Source organism: Rhagoletis pomonella, unplaced genomic scaffold, assembly GCF_013731165.1.
Source record: "Rhagoletis pomonella isolate Grant_MI unplaced genomic scaffold, Rhpom_1.0 Rhpom_scaffold_00014, whole genome shotgun sequence".
Taxonomy (NCBI): domain Eukaryota; kingdom Metazoa; phylum Arthropoda; class Insecta; order Diptera; family Tephritidae; genus Rhagoletis; species Rhagoletis pomonella.
The window spans coordinates 3,423,051-3,444,881 of NW_023458568.1; the positions used below are offsets into that span (position 1 = coordinate 3,423,051).

Sequence of the window (21,831 nt, forward strand, 5' to 3'; positions counted from 1 at the left end):
GTAATATAGGGATACGGGGCGTTGAGCTAAAATGGTTTCAAAGTCTTATTACAAATCGTTACCAGAGAACACAGATTGGATCGTCGGTATCTGACAAAAGAAGTATAGTGGTTGGTCTACCTCAAGGCTCAGTGCTAGCACCTATATTATTTAATATATACATAAATGATATTGCCAACGGTATTAAATATTGTGATATTAATCTTTTCGCTGATGACACGTTAATCATGTTAAGTGGTGACCATATTACTGATATTGTTTCAAAACTACAAGATGACTTAAATAAAATATATAATTGGCTATGTTTAAACAAACTTAAAATAAATGTAAGTAAAACCAAATACATGGTCATATCCAGAAGAAATATTGATATGCATGAACTTCGTAGTTTAAACATAAACCAACAAAAAATAGAAAGGGTGCGTTCAATGATCATATTGACTATACCGTAAGCAAAATAGCAAAAAAAATGTACTTTATGCGGCGTACTTGCAAATTACTGAAAAGGAAATATAAAATAATGGTATATGGATCAATAATAAAACCTCTCCTCAATTATTGTCCGACAATTTTCTTCATAATGAATGATAGCCAAATTTATAAATTGCAGAAACAATAGAACCAAGCAATGAGATTCATTCTTCGAAAACGATATGACACGCCCATTAGAGACATGTTATCAGCCCTTGGTTGGTTAAGTGTGAAACAACAGCACTTTTATTATACGATGAAATTTGTTAAAAACATTATTGAAGATAATTTACCAGAATACCTAAAGATTAACTTAAAGTATGGCAGCAATGTACACAATAAAGATACACGTAAGAAAAATGACTTCAATTTACCCATGTTAAAAAGCGAATCTGATAAATGTTATTACAAGGGTCTTAAAAGTTATAATGAATTACCATATACTGTCAAGCAATGTAAAAACATCAATGAGTTTAAAAGAAAGTTGTTTGAATTTTGTAAATCTATCCCAATATAATGTAATGTATTACTTTATATCTGTTTTCCGTTTACTATTGTTCCGTAATTTCAACTTGTAATTGCCATGTATGAATGCCCTTCCAAATGATTTTATTAGGCTTAAGCAATGTAATATTAAATAACTAGGTTAAGTCTACATATATTGTAATGAAATAGGCTCAAGAGAGCGGTAATAAATGAATAATAATAATAAAAAGAGCAACAGCTTGTCTGCAAGCAACTACCATATGCTTACGAAACCGCGAATCTATCGGCTATTTATTGCCCACCGCGATTTTTAATTTCTGAAAATTACTTTAAAGATTTCTTTGGTAGCCTGGGTAATAGATTCCTGGCAGAAGGCGACTTCAACGCAAAGCATACGTACTGGGGACCACGCATTATTAACCCAAAAGGGTGGCAGTTATACAATACTATTATAAACAATAGACAAGAGGTCACATCTCCTGGTAAACCTACTTACTGGACCACCGATATAAAGAAGATACCAGACCTAATAGATTTCGTAATTACAAGAAACATAGACAGAATAACATAACAGCAGAAACTCTAGCTGAAATATCATCCGATCACTTACTATATTAATGAAACTATTAGTCTGTTCCAATAGCAGTCCGGTTTACAGGATTTAGTCAAGAACTTACAGGAAGTCGTTCCCATTGACATAAAACCTGTAAGTGGGTACACTTTTGAGAGAGTAACTGAGCAACTGTTCCTAGTCAGAAGTTACGCGATTTAGTCCGGAGGGTTTTTCCTGTAAGTTCATGAAAAGTGTCAAAGGATCAGCTGATTTACAAACAAAAAACAGAAAGCGACGAAAGCAAAGAACCTTATATTTATTAAAAATGGAAGTAAACAACGAAATATTTGAATATGTATAGATTTTAATAATTATTTAGTGATATTTCAGCCAAATCAGTGTTGTACCAATGACATGTAAACAAACCGACTGACGTTTTTACGGGAAATAGTGCTTGTTGCGTTCCCGTGCACTTCTGCATCTGTTCTGCTTTTACTCTCACTAGAGAGAGTAAAATTGTAGTTTGGCAGTTCCACAGGTTTTAGTCCGAAGTTCAAAGGAACAGAATATTTATGAACAACCCCAAAACATCGAGATTGAGCCTAGTCTTACTTCAAATAACACCAAACTGGCTTATTTATAAAAAGTACATCAGTAGTCACCTTAAATTAATCGCTGCACTTAACTGCGAGGGTGATATAGACTCCCTTGTTGAACATTTTAAAGAAACCCTTACTTCAGCCGCTGGCCTGGCAACACCAAACCAAGTCCAAGTACCACCTACGCCTACATCAGTTACAATTACCGAAATAGAAAAACTTGTGGCAGAAAAACGGCGCCTAAGAAGACAGTGACAGAGTCATCGCTAACCAACCTCACAGCTACTGTATAAAGCTGCCAGTAGAAAACTGAAACAAGCACTCAAACGTTCAGAGGATCGCAACTTGCAAAGCTACATTAAGAAGCTTTCCCCGAATTCTACTGAAAGATACTCTCTATGGAAATCGCTAAAATACTTTAAACAACCAGTGGCTAGGGAAATGCCAATTAGGAACCAAAGTGGTACCTGGGCCAGTGAGCAGCAGAGAGCGGAGTGTTTTTCACACCATTTACAGAATGTTTTTCAGCCAAACTGCCCAACGAATCACTTCAAGCTGCCATGGCTAACCAAAAATACAAATGAGCTACACACACCTAGCAAGACGAACTCATTAGAAGTAAAAGCTATAGTAAAGCAGCTTAATCCAAAGAAATCGCCGGGTGCTGATTTATAACTCCGAAAATGCTAATAGAGCTACCGAATGTTGCACTAGCAATTCTTTCTGACCATTTCAACGCTATACTCAAATTCGGTTACTTTCCGAAATCATGAAAAAGGTCGAAGATAATCATGATAGCCAAACCTGGAAAAGACGCAACACAGCCGTCCTCATACAGACCAATAAGCCTACTGCCCTGTCTTTCCAAAGTATTCGAGAAAAAGTACTCCTATCAAAGATATCTCCCTTTCTCCATGAACGCAATTTAATACCAGCACACCAATTTGGCTTCCGAGAAAAACATGGTACAATTGAACAAGTTAATCGAATTACAAATGAAATCAGAAGGGCATTTGAGCTTAGAGAGTACTGCTCTGCAATTTTTCTTGATGTGGCATTCGACAAAGTGTGGCACGATGGTCTCATATATAAAACTAAAAAATTGTTACCGCCGAAATTCCATAAAATACTTGAATCATACATAACTAACAGAAATTTCGCTGTAAAAGTATCTAATTTCACTTCAGAAGACATGTCGATAACGGCTGGCGTTCCTCAAGGTAGTGTACTCGTGCCTATGCTGTATATCATCTACACTTCAGATATTCCAACTAGCAAGGATATACTAACATCTACCATCGCTGATGATACCGCCTTAGTAAGTCGTAATAAATGTCCGATCAGAGCTTCAAGAGTACGAGAGGAACATTTACTATGCATAGAAGAATGGCTGGCAAACATTTTCACTCAGACAGCAAGTATGCCCCCCAATCAAATTAAATAATGTCCATATTACATACCTAGGAATACACTTGGATAGGAGACTAAATGAAGCTAAAGTCAGCTAGCGTGAAGTGGCTTATAAACAGTAAATCAAAACTGAAACTAGATTATAAAGTACTTATATATAATAGTCATTAAGCCTATATGGATGGATGGTATTCAACTGTGGGGTACGATGGATCCAAAGATTCCAATCTAAAACGCTAAGGACGTTAACGGGAGCACTGTGGTATGTCCGCAATAAAAATATACATAGGGACCTTGGTATACCGATGGTTAAATCTGTAATCGACAGCAGCAGAGAAGAATATAAAATAAAACTGCGTAACCACTCAAATCCACTGGCAAGTGGCCTGTGCAACACAACAAATGTAACACACCTGCGAAGAAGAGATCTACCAGCCTTTTATTGAGCGACGTGAAACCAATTGGGCTGAACCCCAGGGTTTGAGCTATATTATTGTAAATTAGACGTAAGATTTTTAAATTTGTTGTTGCACGTATAATTAAAAAAAAAAACTTGATTTCTTACAACTGCTGGGGAGTAGTGAAGAGCGCAAGGACAATAAAATGTACAATGAGATTATCACCTCTATTGCGAGTGTCGACTAGTAGTAGATAAAATACTGTCAGTCGATTATCCGTGGTAGTAGATAAACGACTGTTAGTCGATTATCCGTGGTATTTTCAAAGTCATTTTTTCGTTCAATAAGAAATCGACATTCACAATACCATGGAAAAGCGATCATCGAATAAGAGTTGGCTAAATGAGTCCTTATGCAATGGCAAGGCTGGCACTTTCGCTCGCGAAACTCCCGCCAACACCCACGGATGTCTCTACTAGTACCACTAAAGCAGTGTTTGCATTATTCAACTTTGCGTTCAACAATTGCGTTCAACTCAACGCAGGGTTGCACGAAAAAAAGTTGAATGGCTAAATGTTGGCTGGCGACCAACTTTGTTGAAAGCGATTAGTTGAAAGGCCATTCAACCAAAAGTTGAATGCAAAGTTGAACAATGCAAACACCTTTTTATGGCGAATATTTTGATATTTTTCCATATTTTGATATTTTTAGCCATTCAACTTTTTTTTCGTGCAACCCTGCGCTGAGTTGAACGCAAATGTTGAACGCAAAGTTGAACAATGCAAACACACTTTAACACGCACACCCACCTACATATATTAAATAAAACACTTTGACATTTTCCTTTTCCACTTACTTTGTACACACACTAAACATGTAATACACACACCCACACCCACATGTATAAAGAACGAACGTCAACCTTTAACTTTGATTTTGTATATCAGAATCTTACCCAAGCCCAAGCGGACGTGCCCGACACCCTCGTATTATCATAAATAAAATTGTGCTACCTTGCCAACTCTTTAAATCGAGCTCGCCGGTTTTTTTCATTAATCATCATAGCCTCCATGGTGTTCATGGTCCTCCCAGCCGGATAAACAACCCACCTACTCAAACTCCGCGCATGTTAACTCGCTCCAAATTGCCAAAGAAACTTCTCCTCCCAACTGCAATAGTGACAATAGAGCATCGCGGAGAACAGTTTCAACTTAGAGTACTGCTTGACCAAGGGTCCCAAAAAACCTTTATTTCGTCAGCAGCTCAGAAGAGGTTGAAGCTCCCAACCGAACACTCACAACTCGAAGTATTTCATATGTGATCTAAATATAACTACCCGAAAGGCAAAGCGGAAGATAAATACAAAAGCTGTAATACTCAAGCAATTAACGGATCACTCAGCGACTTCCTCCGTAAGTCGTGAATTTATCAAACAGTTCAATACTCATAAACTAGCTGACTCCCATTTCAGCAAACCAGCCCCAATAGATCTGGTTATTGGATATACTTCCACAAAGTCTCTAACCCGGAGCTCCCAAAGTACATGATAATGTAATAGCGAAAACACTATACTTGGTTGGGTGATAAGCGGTTCCGCCGCAAAACTATGAAAGTAAAAGGCAATAAATAATCGATGCTCTATTTTCACTATTGCAGTTGGGAGGAGAAGTTCATTTGGGTGGTGATCATAGGGGATTACTTGCTCTTTATTTTGTGGGTCTGTGATCCTTTGGGTATGACCACAGCTTTCATTTATTTGTCGATCGGGGGTTATCGATTTCATATTATTTTCTTTTATGTTGGCCTTTTTGGAATGGCTTATGGATGAGTGTACATTAGGGTGGATCCACAAAAAAAGTTTTTCCAGTCCACCCCTAGGATTAAAGATATTTTGAAGGCGATCGCAAAAAAATTTTTTTATTTTTTTTGCCACGCCCCCCCCGATGGGCTATTTACTTTTTTTGACACTACGTCGCCATTTTAAGTCCGATTTTAATGAGCCGTACACCGTTGTTCATGGCTTGGAAGCCGCCACAATTATAACCTTAATCATTTTTTAGAAAAAGTTTCACAGAATTTAAAGGCTTTTTCGACAGACTAAAAAAAAATGGAATTTAGGTATGATGTGAAACGAGATACCGACAGTCACTACTAGGATTTGAACTCGGAGTAAAAAATGATTAAGGTAAGAATTGTGGCAGCTTCCAAGCCATGAACAACGGTGTACGGCTCATTAAAATCGGACTTAAAATGGCGACGTAGTGGCAAAAAAAGTAAATAGCCCATCGGGGGGGCGTGGCAAAAAAAATAAAAAATTTTTTTTGGGATCGCCTTCAAAATATCTTTAATCCTAGGGGTGGACTGGAAAAACTTTTTTTTTTTGTATGGGGACCGATCCGCACTAGTGTACATGCAGTAAGGAGTTATGTCTTTTGTGCGTGCGAATTGTGACTTGCATTCTGCCAAACAATGAGTGAAAGAGAGGCAGTAGCGACACAATTTATGCGTTTTAGCAAATTATATGCGGTTTTGTGTTGAGAATTTTTTAAATGTTGGGCATTTCTTCATCAGATGTGGCGTGTCGCATAAATAACAGGAAAACTCCGTTTTAGAATGTTTGAAAAACATTGGTTTTATCGTTAGATTTTGAGAGATTAGAACTCCTGGGTACACGTTTTGGAAATTTCATTTCTACCCTTCCTAATACTTGAAATCTGAACGTTAGGAATTCGTCCATTTGAGACCATGAGGGAAGATCTTTTATCGGGGGAAGTGATTGCTTCCAAAGTATTCGGGTATCTTTGGGCAATTTGGATACGCATATATGTATAATAACGTGGCCCCAGATGGCTGTCGAAACCTTTTGGGAGTTTGAAATGGACAGGCATGTTTTTATTTCGCTTTGGAGCTCAATAATCTGTTCACTATTTTTTTTGTGAGCACCAGGCAGATTCATTAAAACTTGGATTTGGTTATCCACTAATATGCGTTTATTGTCATAACGTTCGCTTAATGTTTGCCATGCCAGGTCGAAATTGTCGTCGCTAAGAGGGAATTGCTTGACGATTTGACAGGCTTGCCCTTTTGTTTTATACCGGAGGTGGTATAATTTCTGTGCGGATGATAATTGGCGGGGTGGTTTATGCAGACGGCGGTAAACATATCTCGGAAAGATTGCCATTCTTCATAACCACCATGGAAAATTTCCGTATCACAATAGTTAGTTCTGCTAGCTACACATATACACACATACATACAAGCATAAATACGCTACGTAATAAAAGGAGACAAAAAACACATATTATTTAAGTGAAACGTGGAAAATGAGAAATTATTTATAAATATTTACATATGCATGCACGCGGATATACATATATACATTAATAAAAATCTAACCTGCGTCAAGTTTATTATAATGTTAAAAGCAAATGCAAAACTATAGTTTGCTTAACGCAAAGAAGTTGAGATGTTTCGTAACCGCGCCCAGAGATTGTCAATAAGTAGTTTTTTTCTTTTATTTCGAGGGCCGACTCTGTGAGTTCCTCCATGGGAGAAGAGCTAGGCCTGGCACAATATCTCATGAAGCCATAATTTTCAATGTTAAAGTTTTGCGCACACGGGTCGTGAGATTTTCTTCTTTCTCAGTTTTTCGCTTCAGTAGAAGTCTGAAGCTTTTCAATGGTTTTGGCGGGAGTTGATTCCTTGGAATTTTGGAAATAACTTTGGGGCTTTGTGTAGTTGGCATTTTGAATAATTGAAGATTAATTTATATTTAAATATTTTGATATGTAAAGGAAGCTCTTCTTTGAGTAATTTGTTATTAATTTTGTGTGTTTTGTGGACTGTATGTAGTTGGACCAGTGAATTTTCCCACCGGGTTTTATTTTATATTTTTGTGTCATATACAATATTTATACATATGTGACCTGGTCTACGAAAAGGGAGCTTACGTGCGAAAACTAGTTTTCTGTGAAAAAGCTGTTAAAAGTAAGCAACTCGTTTCGTCAGTTTCTCATTATCTCGTTAATTGTTCTCCGCGCCGGACGTCCAGTAAGTGTTGTTGTTGGTCCAGTAAGTGTTGTTGTTGGTCCGGTAAGTGTTGTTGTTGGTCGGAATATTATTATTATAATTCAATGTATTTTGTTCATTACCAATAAATTATATTTTGTCGTATTTTTACTCTTCTTTCTCTACATTTTTAGTACACTTCTAAGCAAGTTACGATTTTCTGCTTTTCACCACGTGAAAAAGCATCTCATCTTCCATCCGAATCAACCAAAAAGTGAAAATTGATTTTTTGACACCTAAGCCCCCTGTCCGTAGACCAGGTCACATATATCTAATTTTTTTCAATGTGGTTTCAGAGTGCCTTTTTGTTCAAAATATATTTTTCGGAACTGGTAAATTTGCAGTTGGGTTATTACCACCAAATTTACTGCTGGGTTCACTTTCTTATTATGTGTATTTTTATATATAAGTGAATGTACATATATATAAGGGAAGCGCAATTGTTCTTTATTGGCGCTGTAACCGCCTAAGCATCGCGGCCCGCGTTGAATATTTTCAGAGCAGGAGCGTTTCTGTCCATTCGAACGACATGGCCAAGCCAGCGGAGCCGCTGAATTTTAATTAGCTGCACTATGTCCATATTGTTGTAAAGCTCATACAGCTCATCGTTAAATCATCTGCGATATTCGCCATCACCAACGCGTAAAGGCCCGTAAATCTTTCGCAGAATCATTCTCTCGAAAACTCCAAGCGCCAAGTTCTCATCAGATGCTTTCATTGTACATGCCTCCGCGCCATACACCGGCACAGGCATAATGAGCGACTTAAAGAGTGTGATCTTTGTACGACGAAAGAGGACTTTACTTCTCAATTACTTGCTCAGCCCAAAGTAGCACTTGTTGGCAAGAGTGATTCTCCGTTGGATTTCGATGCTGTCATTATTATTGGTGTTAATGCTGGTTCCCAAATAAACGAAGACGTCTACTTTTTCAAACTTGTAACTGACAACAGTGACGTGGGTGCCAAGACGCGTATGCTCTGACTGTTTGTGTGATAACAGGAGATACTTCGTTTTGTCCTCGTTCACCACCAGACCCATTCGCTTTGCTTCTTTATCCAATCCCGAGAAGGCAAACGTAGCCCTTGTTTTTAACGATAATATCGATGTCGTCGGCATACGCCAGCAATTGTACGCTCTTGTAAAGTATTGTGCCTGAGAGGTTTAGTTCTGCGGCTCTTATTATCATCTCCAACATCAGATTAAAGGAAATCACCCGAAAGGGAGTGTTCTTGTCTGAAACCTCGTTTGGTATCAAACGGCTCGGAGAGGTCCTTCCTTATTCTGACGGAGCTGGTGGTAGTACTCAATGTCCTTTTACACAGCCGTGTTAGTTTCGCGGGGATACCAAATTTAGACATCGCGGCATAGAGGCAACTTCTCTTCGTGCTGTCGAAAGCGGCTTTAAAATCGACAAATATGTGTGTCGATCCTATTCTCTCGGGTCTTTTCCAAGATTTGGCGTATTGTGAATACCTGATCTATGGTGGATTTTCCAGGCCTAAGGCCACAATCAGTTCGATGACGATGGGCTTCAGTCTTTTGCACAATACACTCGATAAGACCTTATAACCTATGCTCAGAAGGCTGATTCCGCGGTAGTTGGCGCGTATGGCTGGGTCGCCTTTCTTGTTGATTTAGCAGAGCACAGTTAAATTTCAGTCGTCGGGCATACGTTCATCTGACCATATTCTGCATACGAGCTGATGCATGCATCTGATCAGCTCCTCGCCCCCGTACTTGAATAGCTCGGCTGGCAGGCCGTCAGCTCCAGCAGCTTTGTTGTTTTTCAGCCGCGTAATCGCTATTCGTACCTCGTCCTAGTCAGGCGGTGGGACAGCTACTCCATCATCACCGACTGGGGACACGGACTCGTCTTCTTCACTACTTTCAGGGCTGCTACCATGCAGTAGGTTGTAAAAGTGTTCCCTCCACAATTTAAGTATATTCTGGACATCGGCCACTAGGTCGCAATTGTTGTTCTGACAGGAGTTCGCCCCGGTCTTGAAACCTTCCGTAAGTCGCCTAACCCTCTGGTAGAATTTTCGGGCGTTCTTCCAGTCGGCCAGCATCTCATGCTCTTTGCACTCACGTATTACAGCAGGGATACTATCGATAGCACCGCCACTCGATAGCTTTTGAAACGATAGTTGAAAACATCGATAGTATCGATAGTACTATCGTCGTGAAAGGTATTGAATTGAAACGCTCAATTGCTTGAAAATTAAATAATTAATAAATTTATAAAATTTGCAAATGACTTGGTACATTAAAGGGATTGTATATATTTATTTTAAACTTGAGTGCATCGAAAAGAAATTCTTATAATAATAAAATAAACTTATTAATTTATGCGTCTGAATTATATAACTTATATACATACACTTGCACCCCCTGAATAGCGACAGGCAAAATCTGAATTTATTTTTTATATGGCAAAATTAAATTCGGATTTTGTTTGTCCATTTTGAAGTGCAAAGGAGTGAAATTGGCTATAAAAATGCATTTATAATACTACAAAACAAACAAAATAAAAGATATTCGTTTAAATTGATAACTCATACTTATAAAAGTTCAACTGAGATCAAATACGGAGGCGCATATCAAAATCCTAACATAGGAAATTATTAACATTTTACCATATTATAAGAAAATGAATATAGTACTGCTCAAAATAATAGCATTACAAAATTTTTTAGCAGTTTTGCGTTCCTTGATAAGAGCTTTAAGGTATTTCTACTGAAATAAGTCTGTGTATATTGGATTTCTGTAGAACTACGATACTGATCAATTTTTAAATCGCCACCAACTATACCATACAGTTTCAAGGACAGATTCACCATCGAACCGGATCATTGTTGCTGCCAGGGAGTGAATGGGAAAAAGTTCTTCAAATTTATTTCGTTTTGCGATTAACCGTGCTGTGAAACGCCAGATTATTAGAGAATTTCAAGAACTTCTCCAGGAACATACACTTACGTTAGGTTATAAAAGACGACAATGGAAATATGCCTTCTGACAACCACCACGCCGTAATATTAGCAGATAAATGTACCACTGGTAATCGTGAACGTAAGTTGTTGGTGAAAATGTTGGACCAAAATATTTCAGTAAAAGAAATTATTTTTGGGCGGGATGAAGTTCGCTGGGTCGGCTACTTATTAAATAATTCTGTCACCCTCAGTTTTTTTACAACAGCATTTAAGTAAAATTTAATAACATACGCTTGAAAACTGTACTTACTGAAGAAAAATAAAGAGCCTTTTCAATTTATTTAGGATTTTCGGGAATATTTACTCTCAAGTACATCCTTTTTAGTAGGGATGTGCCGGGTACCCGGTAGATATACGGAATCCGGCCGGATACTGGTTAAAATCCGGCCGGATTCCGATTACAGAAGATCCTATTTAAAAATCTAGTTCAGATTTTTTTGTTATTTTTATAATCAAATTTAATAGTATCTAATTAGTAATTGGAGTTAAACATTTATATATTTTTCATTATGAAAATAAGCATTTCTTTCCGCATTATCGGTCAAGAACCCATTTCTATTTTCAACATAAATGCTACCCGATGCACTAAGTACTCTTTTTACGTTCGCACAGATACTTCATTGCCGGTGTAAACAAATTTGGAAATTCTTTGCGACTATAATAATAATAGATTGGTGCTTACACATTTGTTAGTGTGTGAGCGGGTTTCTCCTCCGATTTGTGGCGTTCGCATTGATGTTGTCACACAAGGGGAGGGCAGAAATACACTCGAAGGTTTGTCATTGCCTGCCGAGGGGCGACCGCTATTAGAAAAACTTTTTTTATGCTGGGTTGAACCGGGCTTGAAACCAGGCTAACCGTTACACCACAGCGGCCGTCTATGATTCCACCAAATGAAAGGATCTTCTTGTCTGGATATGTCCACAAAGCATTGCCAATTATCCTGGTCTCGCTCTTCAATAGAATCTTTCACAAGAATTCGGCCAGTTTCATATGATTCAGCAGGTTTCTCCATGCTAACTGATTTAAGGTCCTTGTTATGAGATGCATTCGCTTTTCGATCTTCATTGGTTATCGAAGATCGATTGTGAAATTCGTATTATGAGCTACGCATCCGTGTCGAAAGTTTCGTTGTGTATGGAATTTTCTGTCGAACAGAATTTTACTTTTGACGCTGTGTGAAGACTATATGATTTTGCGTTTGTTTTCTTGCTTTTTGGCGGTTAGACATCAATTTTTATTAAAATCATGCAGGTCTGACGTCATGAATACTAAACATACTCTCGAAAGGCTGGTTGCACTGATCCGGGATGACTTCTGAGAACAAAATCGCAGATATGTTGATAGTTTTAAAATATTTTAAATAGTTTTGGCCCGAGGGCATTGCTGCAGCAGGTTTTGTGTAGCGGACAGCAGGTCTACAAACGCCTCTTTAGACAGTCGAAATTTTTATTAAATCTGTAGACGAATTTCTTAAATATAATATATATCAAAATATATTCAAAAGACTCAACTTACACGTTTTCTACTCCTTACCAGTTTACTAATCGTCGTCGAATCGTTGACCAGAACTCCGTTGTACCCATTTTTACCAAGTTTTTATAAACTCGCCTTTTTTACTTCATCTTAATTTGTTCACATTTAAATAAACATGTATAAGGACACTATTTGGTTTGCCCGATTTATGAACAAAGGTTTTCAGCGGTGAAAACTATGCTATTGTGAATAACCTAAACGAGATTCGCAATAGCGCTATTCTTCATCGAATTAGCGTCATAATACCAAATGAAAATTCGTTCGATCAGCGCTTTCGACCACAGTCGAAGATCGAATGCAACTCATAATAGGGTCGTATATTTTCGAATTATTTAGTTCACCATCTACCCAGTTTTTAGATTTATTGATGTCAGACAAGAAAACGAGTTTCGAAACGTGTGTCACAAAATATTGCAACAATGAAGCTGTACGGACATTTCGGGAAGCGAAACGATATGTAATTCAGCATATTAGTTCGATTTTTACACGTTTTTAAACAAAAAAATCAATCACGAATTTTTTCTTACCCGCGGCGTTCATTGTTGTTTATCTTTTGTCTTTGACGTTTCTCATCTATTTACCAAAACTAATCGATAATGCGGGTTGCAGACGTAGAAGTTATCTTTTTAATACAGGATTATATCATAAGTTGTACTTCAGAAGAGGAATTGTGTATTCTTAATTACGTATTGGATGGTTAAGCTCGAAAAAGCAGATAATCTAGCTAAACAAACAATCCTAAAATAACAATATTGTGAAATTTATTAAGGGTCTATTGCTGTTATTTTTTACAGAATATCCGGAATCTGGTTATCCGGCAAAATCTCTATCCGGCACATCTCTACTTTTTAGTGTCCAACAGTAGTCAGCTAACTAACATACATTCCCACGACTGCCAGTTCTACGTACCGGAATGACTCGGGTTTTACCCGACCAAGGGCTGTTGTTTCGGATCTAACCCTGTTTAGGTCGGCGAAATCCCTCAAAAGTTGTACGTCCATAGGGCTACTTCTTCTTTACATACTTCTGCTCAGGGCTGGCATTGAGTCAAACCCTGGACCAGAAACATATACCTGCTGGGTGTGCCAGAGACGATTACACCACAACTCCACTTCCGTCAGATGAAACACGTGCAATCGGTGGAGCCATCTCCGAGTTTGCTCAGGCCTCACGACTCACAGGCAATGGACCACTGCGTACGTGGCCCCTTGCTGCGACAATCGAGCTGCCTCCACGTCACAATAGAGTCCGCCTGACCAACTCAACAAAAACACAACCGCACCACAACACAATACAATAGACAATACCACAGACACAACAGACCACACTACGGATACAACTGCACCACCACCCACACGCCACCGCCAACAACTTCTAGTTCCTCCGACAATCTGAAGGTGTGTCAGTCCAGGATATTCTGCAATGTGACATCAGTCAAGTACAATACATGCCTGGGCTGGTGTCACTTTAGGGCATGCTCAAGACTGCGCACCACGCGAGATTGGACGAGGGACTATGAGGGCCCATGCTGAGCTGCTCGGTCGCAACCCCCAGCTGCGACACCGCCCACTAAGACCACAGGGCAACAGCCTCAGAAACACAGCATGTGGCGGCACGGTAACACATATTACTACCACCCCACATTCCAGTAAGTCTCCCTTGGCATACGAAGATTTTACAATTCAACTGTAACGGACTTCAGAACAAGATCGAGGCGATAACAGTCTTCATGGGTCGGCACGGAATATTAATAGCTGCGGTCCAAGAGACGAAGCTGCGCGGCAATTCAACACTGTTTAATTGCGCCGCATACAACGTGCACCGTCTAGATCGCGAGCGAGATAATGGTGGAGGCCTAGCGTTCATAACGCACCACACCGTGCAGTATCGTCTTATCGAAGCAGGCATCGACCGCAAGGATACCACCCTAGAATGTCAGGGAATTGCTATCCGGTGAGGTGATGTCGAGCTCGAAATATTCAACGTATGTATACCACCTGCCACCAGCTGCCCGGCAGGATATCACCCCCTGAAATAGGTGCGCTGCTCAGAGGTTAAAACCGTATGGTAGTTGGTGACTTCAATGCGCACCACGAACTTTGGCATTCAAGCCTGTCAAACGATCGTAGGGGAACACAATTGGCTGAGCAGATAGATGACTCGACATTCTGCACAATGAACGACGACGCACCCACCAGGATTATGGGCAGCTACTGCAGCTCGCCAGACCTAACAATAGTCAGCGCTGTTCTGATAAACAGTATCATGGCGACCTCTGCTGATTTTAGCATCGGACCATCTGCCCATAATCATCTCGATTGATAAACCAGCCGACTTTGCCTCCGTAGATCACCGGACCTATGTCTACTTTTCTAAAGCTTATTGGAAAATCTTCGCGGATGTTACTGAAAGCGCCTTCGCTGCACTACCCATACCAACCGACGTTCACGTAGGTGAACGTAAATTCCACAGGGTTGTCACTGCTGCTGCAGCCCGCTTCATCCCAGCGGGATGCATCTCGGACCCTCGTCCGAATTTTCCAGCTGAAGCGGCTGTCCTAGCCGATGAGTGCGACAACCTTCGTCAGGCCGATCCCTAAAATCCCCGTATTAGGGATCTCATCTCGGAGATTCGGCAACTTGTAAGCGGAAGAAATGGGAAGAGCATCTGAAGACCTGCAACTTCGCCTCTGGTGTGCGTAAGCTTTGGTCAACCGAGAGATCATTGTCCAACCCGCCGAAGCGTGCCGACAGAGTTGAAATAGACTTTGGTGAACACACTTCGTCGAACCCGGAGCGATGCGTGAGCTATTTTAGCTGACAGTTCATCTTACATCCTTCGGAGGATAAAGCCAAACGTCGAGTGACCAAAAGGCTGCACAAACTGCCAAAACCTAGTGCGCCTCTTGTTTTCAAAAGCGGTGAGGTAAGGGTAGCCACCGGGAAGGAGAAAGCCTCCAAAGCCATTGGCCCCGACGGAATATACATGCTGATGCTGAAAAATTTGGGTCCTACGGGAGTAGCGTACCTAACGGAGGTCCCCAATTTGTCAATGGCCCCTCTCGTCATTCCAGACATCTGGCAAAAGGGGAGACCGGTCCCACTGCTCAAACCGGGGAAACCAGCCAACACCCTCTCTTCCCCGGTAGCGAAGACACTAAAGGCTTTGCTACTGCCGTATTTTACAAACCACCTGACTAGCGAAGCATCAGCATGGGTTCCGTAAAGTGCATAGCACAACAACAGCACTTAACGCCATAAATACCCAGATAACTCGGGGCCTAAACCGAAAGCGCTCTGTGAGAGAACCATTCTAGCAGCGCTGGACCTGTCTAAGGCGTTTGACACTGTCAGCCATTCAACGCTACTAGAAGACATAGAGGCCTCGTGTCTCCCACAGGGACTCAAACGGCGAATTACCAGAGTGGTCGTCACTCATCAGTAACTTTTAGAGACAAATCGAGCACACCGAGGAAAATAATACAGGGGGTTCCACAGGTTGGTGTCCTTTTCCCATTGCTGTTTAACTTTTACATTTCAAAGCTCCCTGAACCACTAGAGGGAGTCTCGATTGTCTCTTATGCTGACGACTGCTCGATCATAGCGTCCGGGAATGGAATTGATGACTTGTTCTCGAAAGTTAACGGTTATTTCGCCGAGCTTTCTCGCTTCTTCACTGCACGGAGCGTAACCGTCTCCCCTACAAAATCCTGAGCCACACTATTTTCCACCTGGACGAAGGAGGTCAGACTCCAACTGGGAATTCACGTCGATGATATACCAAGCCGACGATACTCGGAGTAATATTCGATAGTCTGCTCTCCTTCTCGGCGCATACAACCGCAATGGTCAACAAAGTACAAAGCCGCAACAAGGTCCTCAAGTCGCTAGCCGCCAAAGACAAAGAAACGTTGCTGGCAACGTACAAGACAATTGGCCGGCCGGTTCTGAACTACGCTGCGCCCGCGTGGTCACCGGGGACTAGTAGGACGCAGTGGATAAAGTTGCAGACTAGCCAGAACACGGCACTGAGGACAGCGGCAGGATGCTTCCATCCAAACAGGCAACGCCTTGCTCTCGCCCAGGCACGTCAGGAGGCATCTCTACGAACTGACGGACGAAGTCCAGAGGTTCACCGAACAACCTGTGGATCCGACAGCTTAACGACAGGCCTTGAATAGCATTCACAGAGAGGCAGTCTAGAGTTATGTAGACTCCCGACCTGTGAATGCCTTTATCGGCATACAACCACCAGACGTGTACGAGACAGAACTTCGTCTGCCTCGGGAGACTCGGACCACAATAGCCCAACTGCGCTCCGGTTACTGCAGCACGTTGAACTCATACTTGAGCAGATTAAACTAAAATATTCCCAATGAATGCCCGGCAAGCGGAGAGTCGCCCCATGACTCGCAGCATCTCTTCGTATACCCTCTAAATCCGACCACGCTAACGTCCTGTTCCTATGGATAGACCCAGTCGGGGATGCACACTTCCTAGAGCTGCCGTTAGTAGAGCTTGACGACAACGATTGAAAGACTAACCAATCTGGGCGGGGTTGCTGTAGCGGCTACGACAACAGCAACAATATATTTGGACTCCATTTGCCCTGCTACCATTTTTCTATGTTATTTAACTTAAATAAATATCACGATATTTGAAAACAATAATATTAAAATATTTGTTCAAACGGAACATTTGAAAATATGTACGCAGTAGCTGAGCGTGCGACTATTTGTAATCTTTCATGAGGTACCAGGTTCGTATTCCGGCAGACGAACATATTTACAAGTATTTATAAAAATATAATTAATTGCTGAGTATAATTAGCTATGAAAAAGCTAATGTGAAGTTCAGAATAAAAAATTTCAGAAAAACAGCCGGAAAACTATTCGTTTCACAACCATTCGTGGCACTTTTCTATTTACCTTTCTGCCACTTTTCGGATACTTTTCCGGATTTTTTTCTGGCAGTACACATATATTTACATACAAGCATATACAGATTATTAATGACGATCTAAATTACACTGTGTGACCAAAAAAACTTAATATACTTTTTCGAGGTTCACACGTGTTTTAGGTCTAATCAAGCAGAAAAATCTGCATACTGAGAATTTTAAATACACCCTAAAAATTTGGGCTTAACGTCGTACTTTATCTGAAATCCTTAAAGCAGTGGTTCAGTTATGATCCTGACCAAATCCCTACTTGTATTCTTATAAATTGCGCTGATTATCTCTATGAGCCGTTAACTGCGTCATTTAATTTGTCTCTTAAAGAGAGCGTTTTTCCCACTATATAGAAAGGAATCGTTCATAACCCCGTTACATAAAAGCGGTAGCAGATCTTCAGTGGAGAACTACCGGGGAATAGCTAAGCTTTCTGCAAATTCCTAAATTATTTGAAGAAATTATAACAAATCAGTTGACGCATTCTATCTCTTCTAGCATTTCATATAGTCAACATGAATTGTGCAAGGGCAAATCAACTTCTACAAAATTTACTTGAATTAACATCCTATATCTCAAAAGCATTTAGTGAAAGCAAAACTGTTGATGTTATATGTATATACTGACTTCAGTAAAGCAAAGTGTGCCACTCGTTGCTCATCTACAAACTTGATCTTCTTGGTCTTCCACCTAATTTTCTACGTTGGATCTCTTCATACCTCTACGATAGATCACAAAGGGTAATGTTTAAAAATACTATCTCTGACGTCATTGATGTTACTTCAGCAGTCCCTCAAGGTAGCCACCTAGGTCCGATTTTGTATGCAGATGTTGTAAAGCTTTACAAATCTTACATTTCAATTATAGAAAGGTCTTTGCTACAATCAGACTTAAACAGCATGGCTTACTGGTGTCAAGTAAATCTTATGCCTCTAAATCTTAAGAAATGTAGAGTAATGTGCTTCTCGCGAAGAGCTGTTCATCCCGCTTCTTATACAATAGGTAACCATAACCTGGAACAGGTATACAATTTTGTGGACCTTGGTATCACAATGGATCCTAAGCTTAATTTTAATCTTCATATTAATGTGACAGCCAACATGGCTAAAGGTGCACTTGCATTTGTGAAACGATGGTCAAAATAATTTTTTGACCCTTATATCACTAAAACCCTGTTTGCAACATTAGTAAGGCCAATTTTGGAATACGTTTCGGTGGTTTGGAATCCAAGGTATCAAATTTACTCAGATATCTCAGAATTAAATTTACTCAATTCAAAAACAATTGCTACTTTTTGCTTTAAGAAATTTCCGTTGGGATTGTCAATATAACCTTCCACCTTATACGAGCCGATTAAAACTTATAAATCTTCCTTCACTTTCCAGCCGCAGGCAAATGCTTGGTATAATTTTTATAGTTAAATTACTAACAGGCTCAATTTCAAGTCCGCTTCTTCTGGGCGAAGTTAGCCCTATTTCTGAAAACTTGTAAAACTAGTTTTGAATTGCATGACCCACTCAGTTGCTTATGCCAGGATTTTAACTCTCATTCCAGCACGTTTGATATATCAGATCCGCTTTTCAGCATTAAGAATTCGATACTGTCCTCTCTCAATAAATGAATAATTAAAATAAAGGCATAAAATCGGCTGATGTATTTAGTTCTGTAGCTGAACAGTTTTAGATCTCGACAATTAACAAACTCCTGCCTATCGTGACTCGGCGCAAAAATTGAAAATACTGGCTCCGTATGTCACGCGGACTGCGCCCCTCGTGCGGATGGGCGGGAATGGAGGGTAAAAAAATCCATTGGGATTATAAAAAAGGGAAATTTGCTACGCTTTTACGTTTACATAAGTATAAACATAGTACGTATTTCCACCTTAATATCAAACTTCTGTCCTCACAACTTACCAAGCTATGTGATAACTTAACGTTGATCCGAAGGCACGCTCTTCATTATTTATAAGCAATTTAATTGTTGTATTATCCTCAACGCCATCTAAAACATTCTGAGCCATTTGAATAAGTTTGTAGTCAGCACGCTTTTCCAACTGGAAATCCTGAGGTATGGAGCCTCCTACAATATTTGTACCAGGCCTTAACTCCAAAGCATTTTTTAACAGCAGAGAGAAGTTTAAAGAGTTCGATTTGCTGCTTCCTTTTCTAGATACTTGAAGTAAATCTGTTCGTCCGATTAAATCTTGAAATCGACGAATCCCCAATTCCGCCATGATATTACGAATCTGCAATCATAATAATATTAGTCATTTTTTGTAATCAGCTTGCAAAAGAATCCTAGCTACAAAGCAAGACAAAATTTTATTAAGGACCTGGGTCCAAATTACGGCATTCGTATTCGAACGTAATGAAATTGTAACGGCTTTTCCTCTAATGATATTCAAATTTACGAAGCGCACTTATTATCGAGGGCCGCGATTCCAAAATCACATTTCGAGTCGAGTTTCATTCGAAATCGACTGCATTTATTTGGACCTTGGCACGAACCGTTACAGTAGTGAACGAGTTCAAAATCGTACGAACAAAATTTCGTGACTCGTCAGTCGCCTGAGTAATTTATTTGTCAGCATTCTGAATAACATTTTTCGGTTACAATAGACACTGGTCTGGGCTCGAATCGTAACAGTCGTGAACGAGCAACTCATCACGCAAAAATGCTTATTTTTTGTTTATAACAGTCGTGAACGTACTGCTCGTTTTATAATTCGGTTTACGAGACGAACAGTACGTTCACGACTTTTATAAACCTAAATATTAATTTTGATGTGACGAGTTGCTCGTTCACGACTGTTACGATTCGATCCATGTATTTTTTTTTAAAGAAAATTACATATATTTTAATCAATGTAATCATGTAATTTTAGAGCTTCAATTGGGCGGTTACAAAGAATTGGTCTTATCGCGAATTTCGCGTGAATAACTATTTCCAAAAATTATAAAGAAAAACAAAAACAATTTTTCCTAATTTGTTTTTGTTTTGCGTGCTAAATTATGAGAACGATTTATTTACATGGAATTAGTGGTAAGACAATGGTGTACAGAATATGTTGAAACTTTACTTCCAAAAGGATTACGTCACGCTTGTTTCAACAACCGGTTGTACCGGCTATCCATTTCGAAAAAAAACCTACAATAAGATAATAAAACGAAAATATAGATTTATTGGATACTGGCCGGCCGCGGATGTATGTATATGTATGTATTTACGTATTTGGAGAAAGAAATCATATGTCATCATGTACTTCGTTTATTATATACTTAAAAAATCTTGCCTAAATCTGTTAAGTAGCGTGGTCAGAATATCTCGCCTTTCCTCTTACTATGTATAGAGGCTAAGTCTTTTCATTTGACAGTGACGATGCGGAACTGACGCCTACGCTTATTAGGATTGAATATAGTATATTTCTTAACAGGTGGCAACCATATTAAAAAAATAAGACCTTCGTGATTTTCTAGAGACCAATCGCTTTCATTTGACACCTAATTTTTTGTAATCCAACGAACGGTGCGGATCTTATAGTTTTTATACAGGTGGCAACCCTATTAAAATTCTATACAAAAAGGTCACTCTCCTATCGATACAGAGTATATTAGAGAAAATCTCGTCAAAATCCGTTCAGTAGTTTTTAAGATTACCGTGTACAAAGAACTTTCCTTTATACTATGTATCGATTCACTGAATCAGTGTCTGAAGTCAGCACGTCTAACAGTGTGGCGACTAGAACAAGTTAGCTGGACAAAATTATTTTATTAGTGTTTAGGAAAGATACTAAAAGTCTGCATCGGAATTCAGTTTGCCTCACTGTGAAGTTTTTTTCATACATCTAAATTACTCACACTAACAAAGAGGGCATGGGAGGAACAGATGTGAAGATTTCGAGCCTGTATACATGATAAAAGTTGTCAAACAAAATATGTTCCGAAAAAAAGAGAAACATAAACAAGGAGTACCATGCTGTTAAGCTCGTGTAAAGTTAGCAAGCATTTTTTGTTAAAGTTACTTTTTAATCAGAGTTCCTGACAGCAAGATAATAGTTCTACAGTTCCATAATCAAATTTTCAATAGTTCTGTTAATTAAAGCCAAAAAAGCTAAAAAAAAACTAAAATGCTTAATAACTTCACGCAGCAAGCCTTTTCTTCAGGAAAAACAGTTCTGATAACACAAACTTGCGAGAAATAAAGAGTTCTGCAGTTCCTTAATAGTCGCGAAGTTTTGAAAAAAAGGCCCCTAAAATTTATTTTTTTAATTACTTTTTAATCAGAGCTCCTGACAGCAAGGCAATAGTTCTACAGTTACCTAACCAAAATTTCAATAGTTTTGTTAATTTAACCCAAAAAAGCTAAAAAA

At 39.4% G+C, this 21,831-nt stretch overlaps 1 protein-coding gene across 4 annotated transcripts in view; it reads right to left on the reverse strand.

Annotated features, from left to right (window-relative positions):
• LOC118749180 (glutamate synthase [NADH], amyloplastic-like) overlaps nt 1–21,831 on the reverse strand; it is a 546,416-nt gene that overhangs the window by 21,119 nt on the left and 503,466 nt on the right. For all 4 annotated transcript variants that reach the window (XM_036483956.1, XM_036483955.1, XM_036483958.1 and 1 more), the window contains one exon: nt 19,376–19,707. In XM_036483956.1, the coding sequence (XP_036339849.1) occupies nt 19,376–19,707 (332 nt within the window). The remainder of the gene's footprint in view (nt 1–19,375; nt 19,708–21,831) is intronic.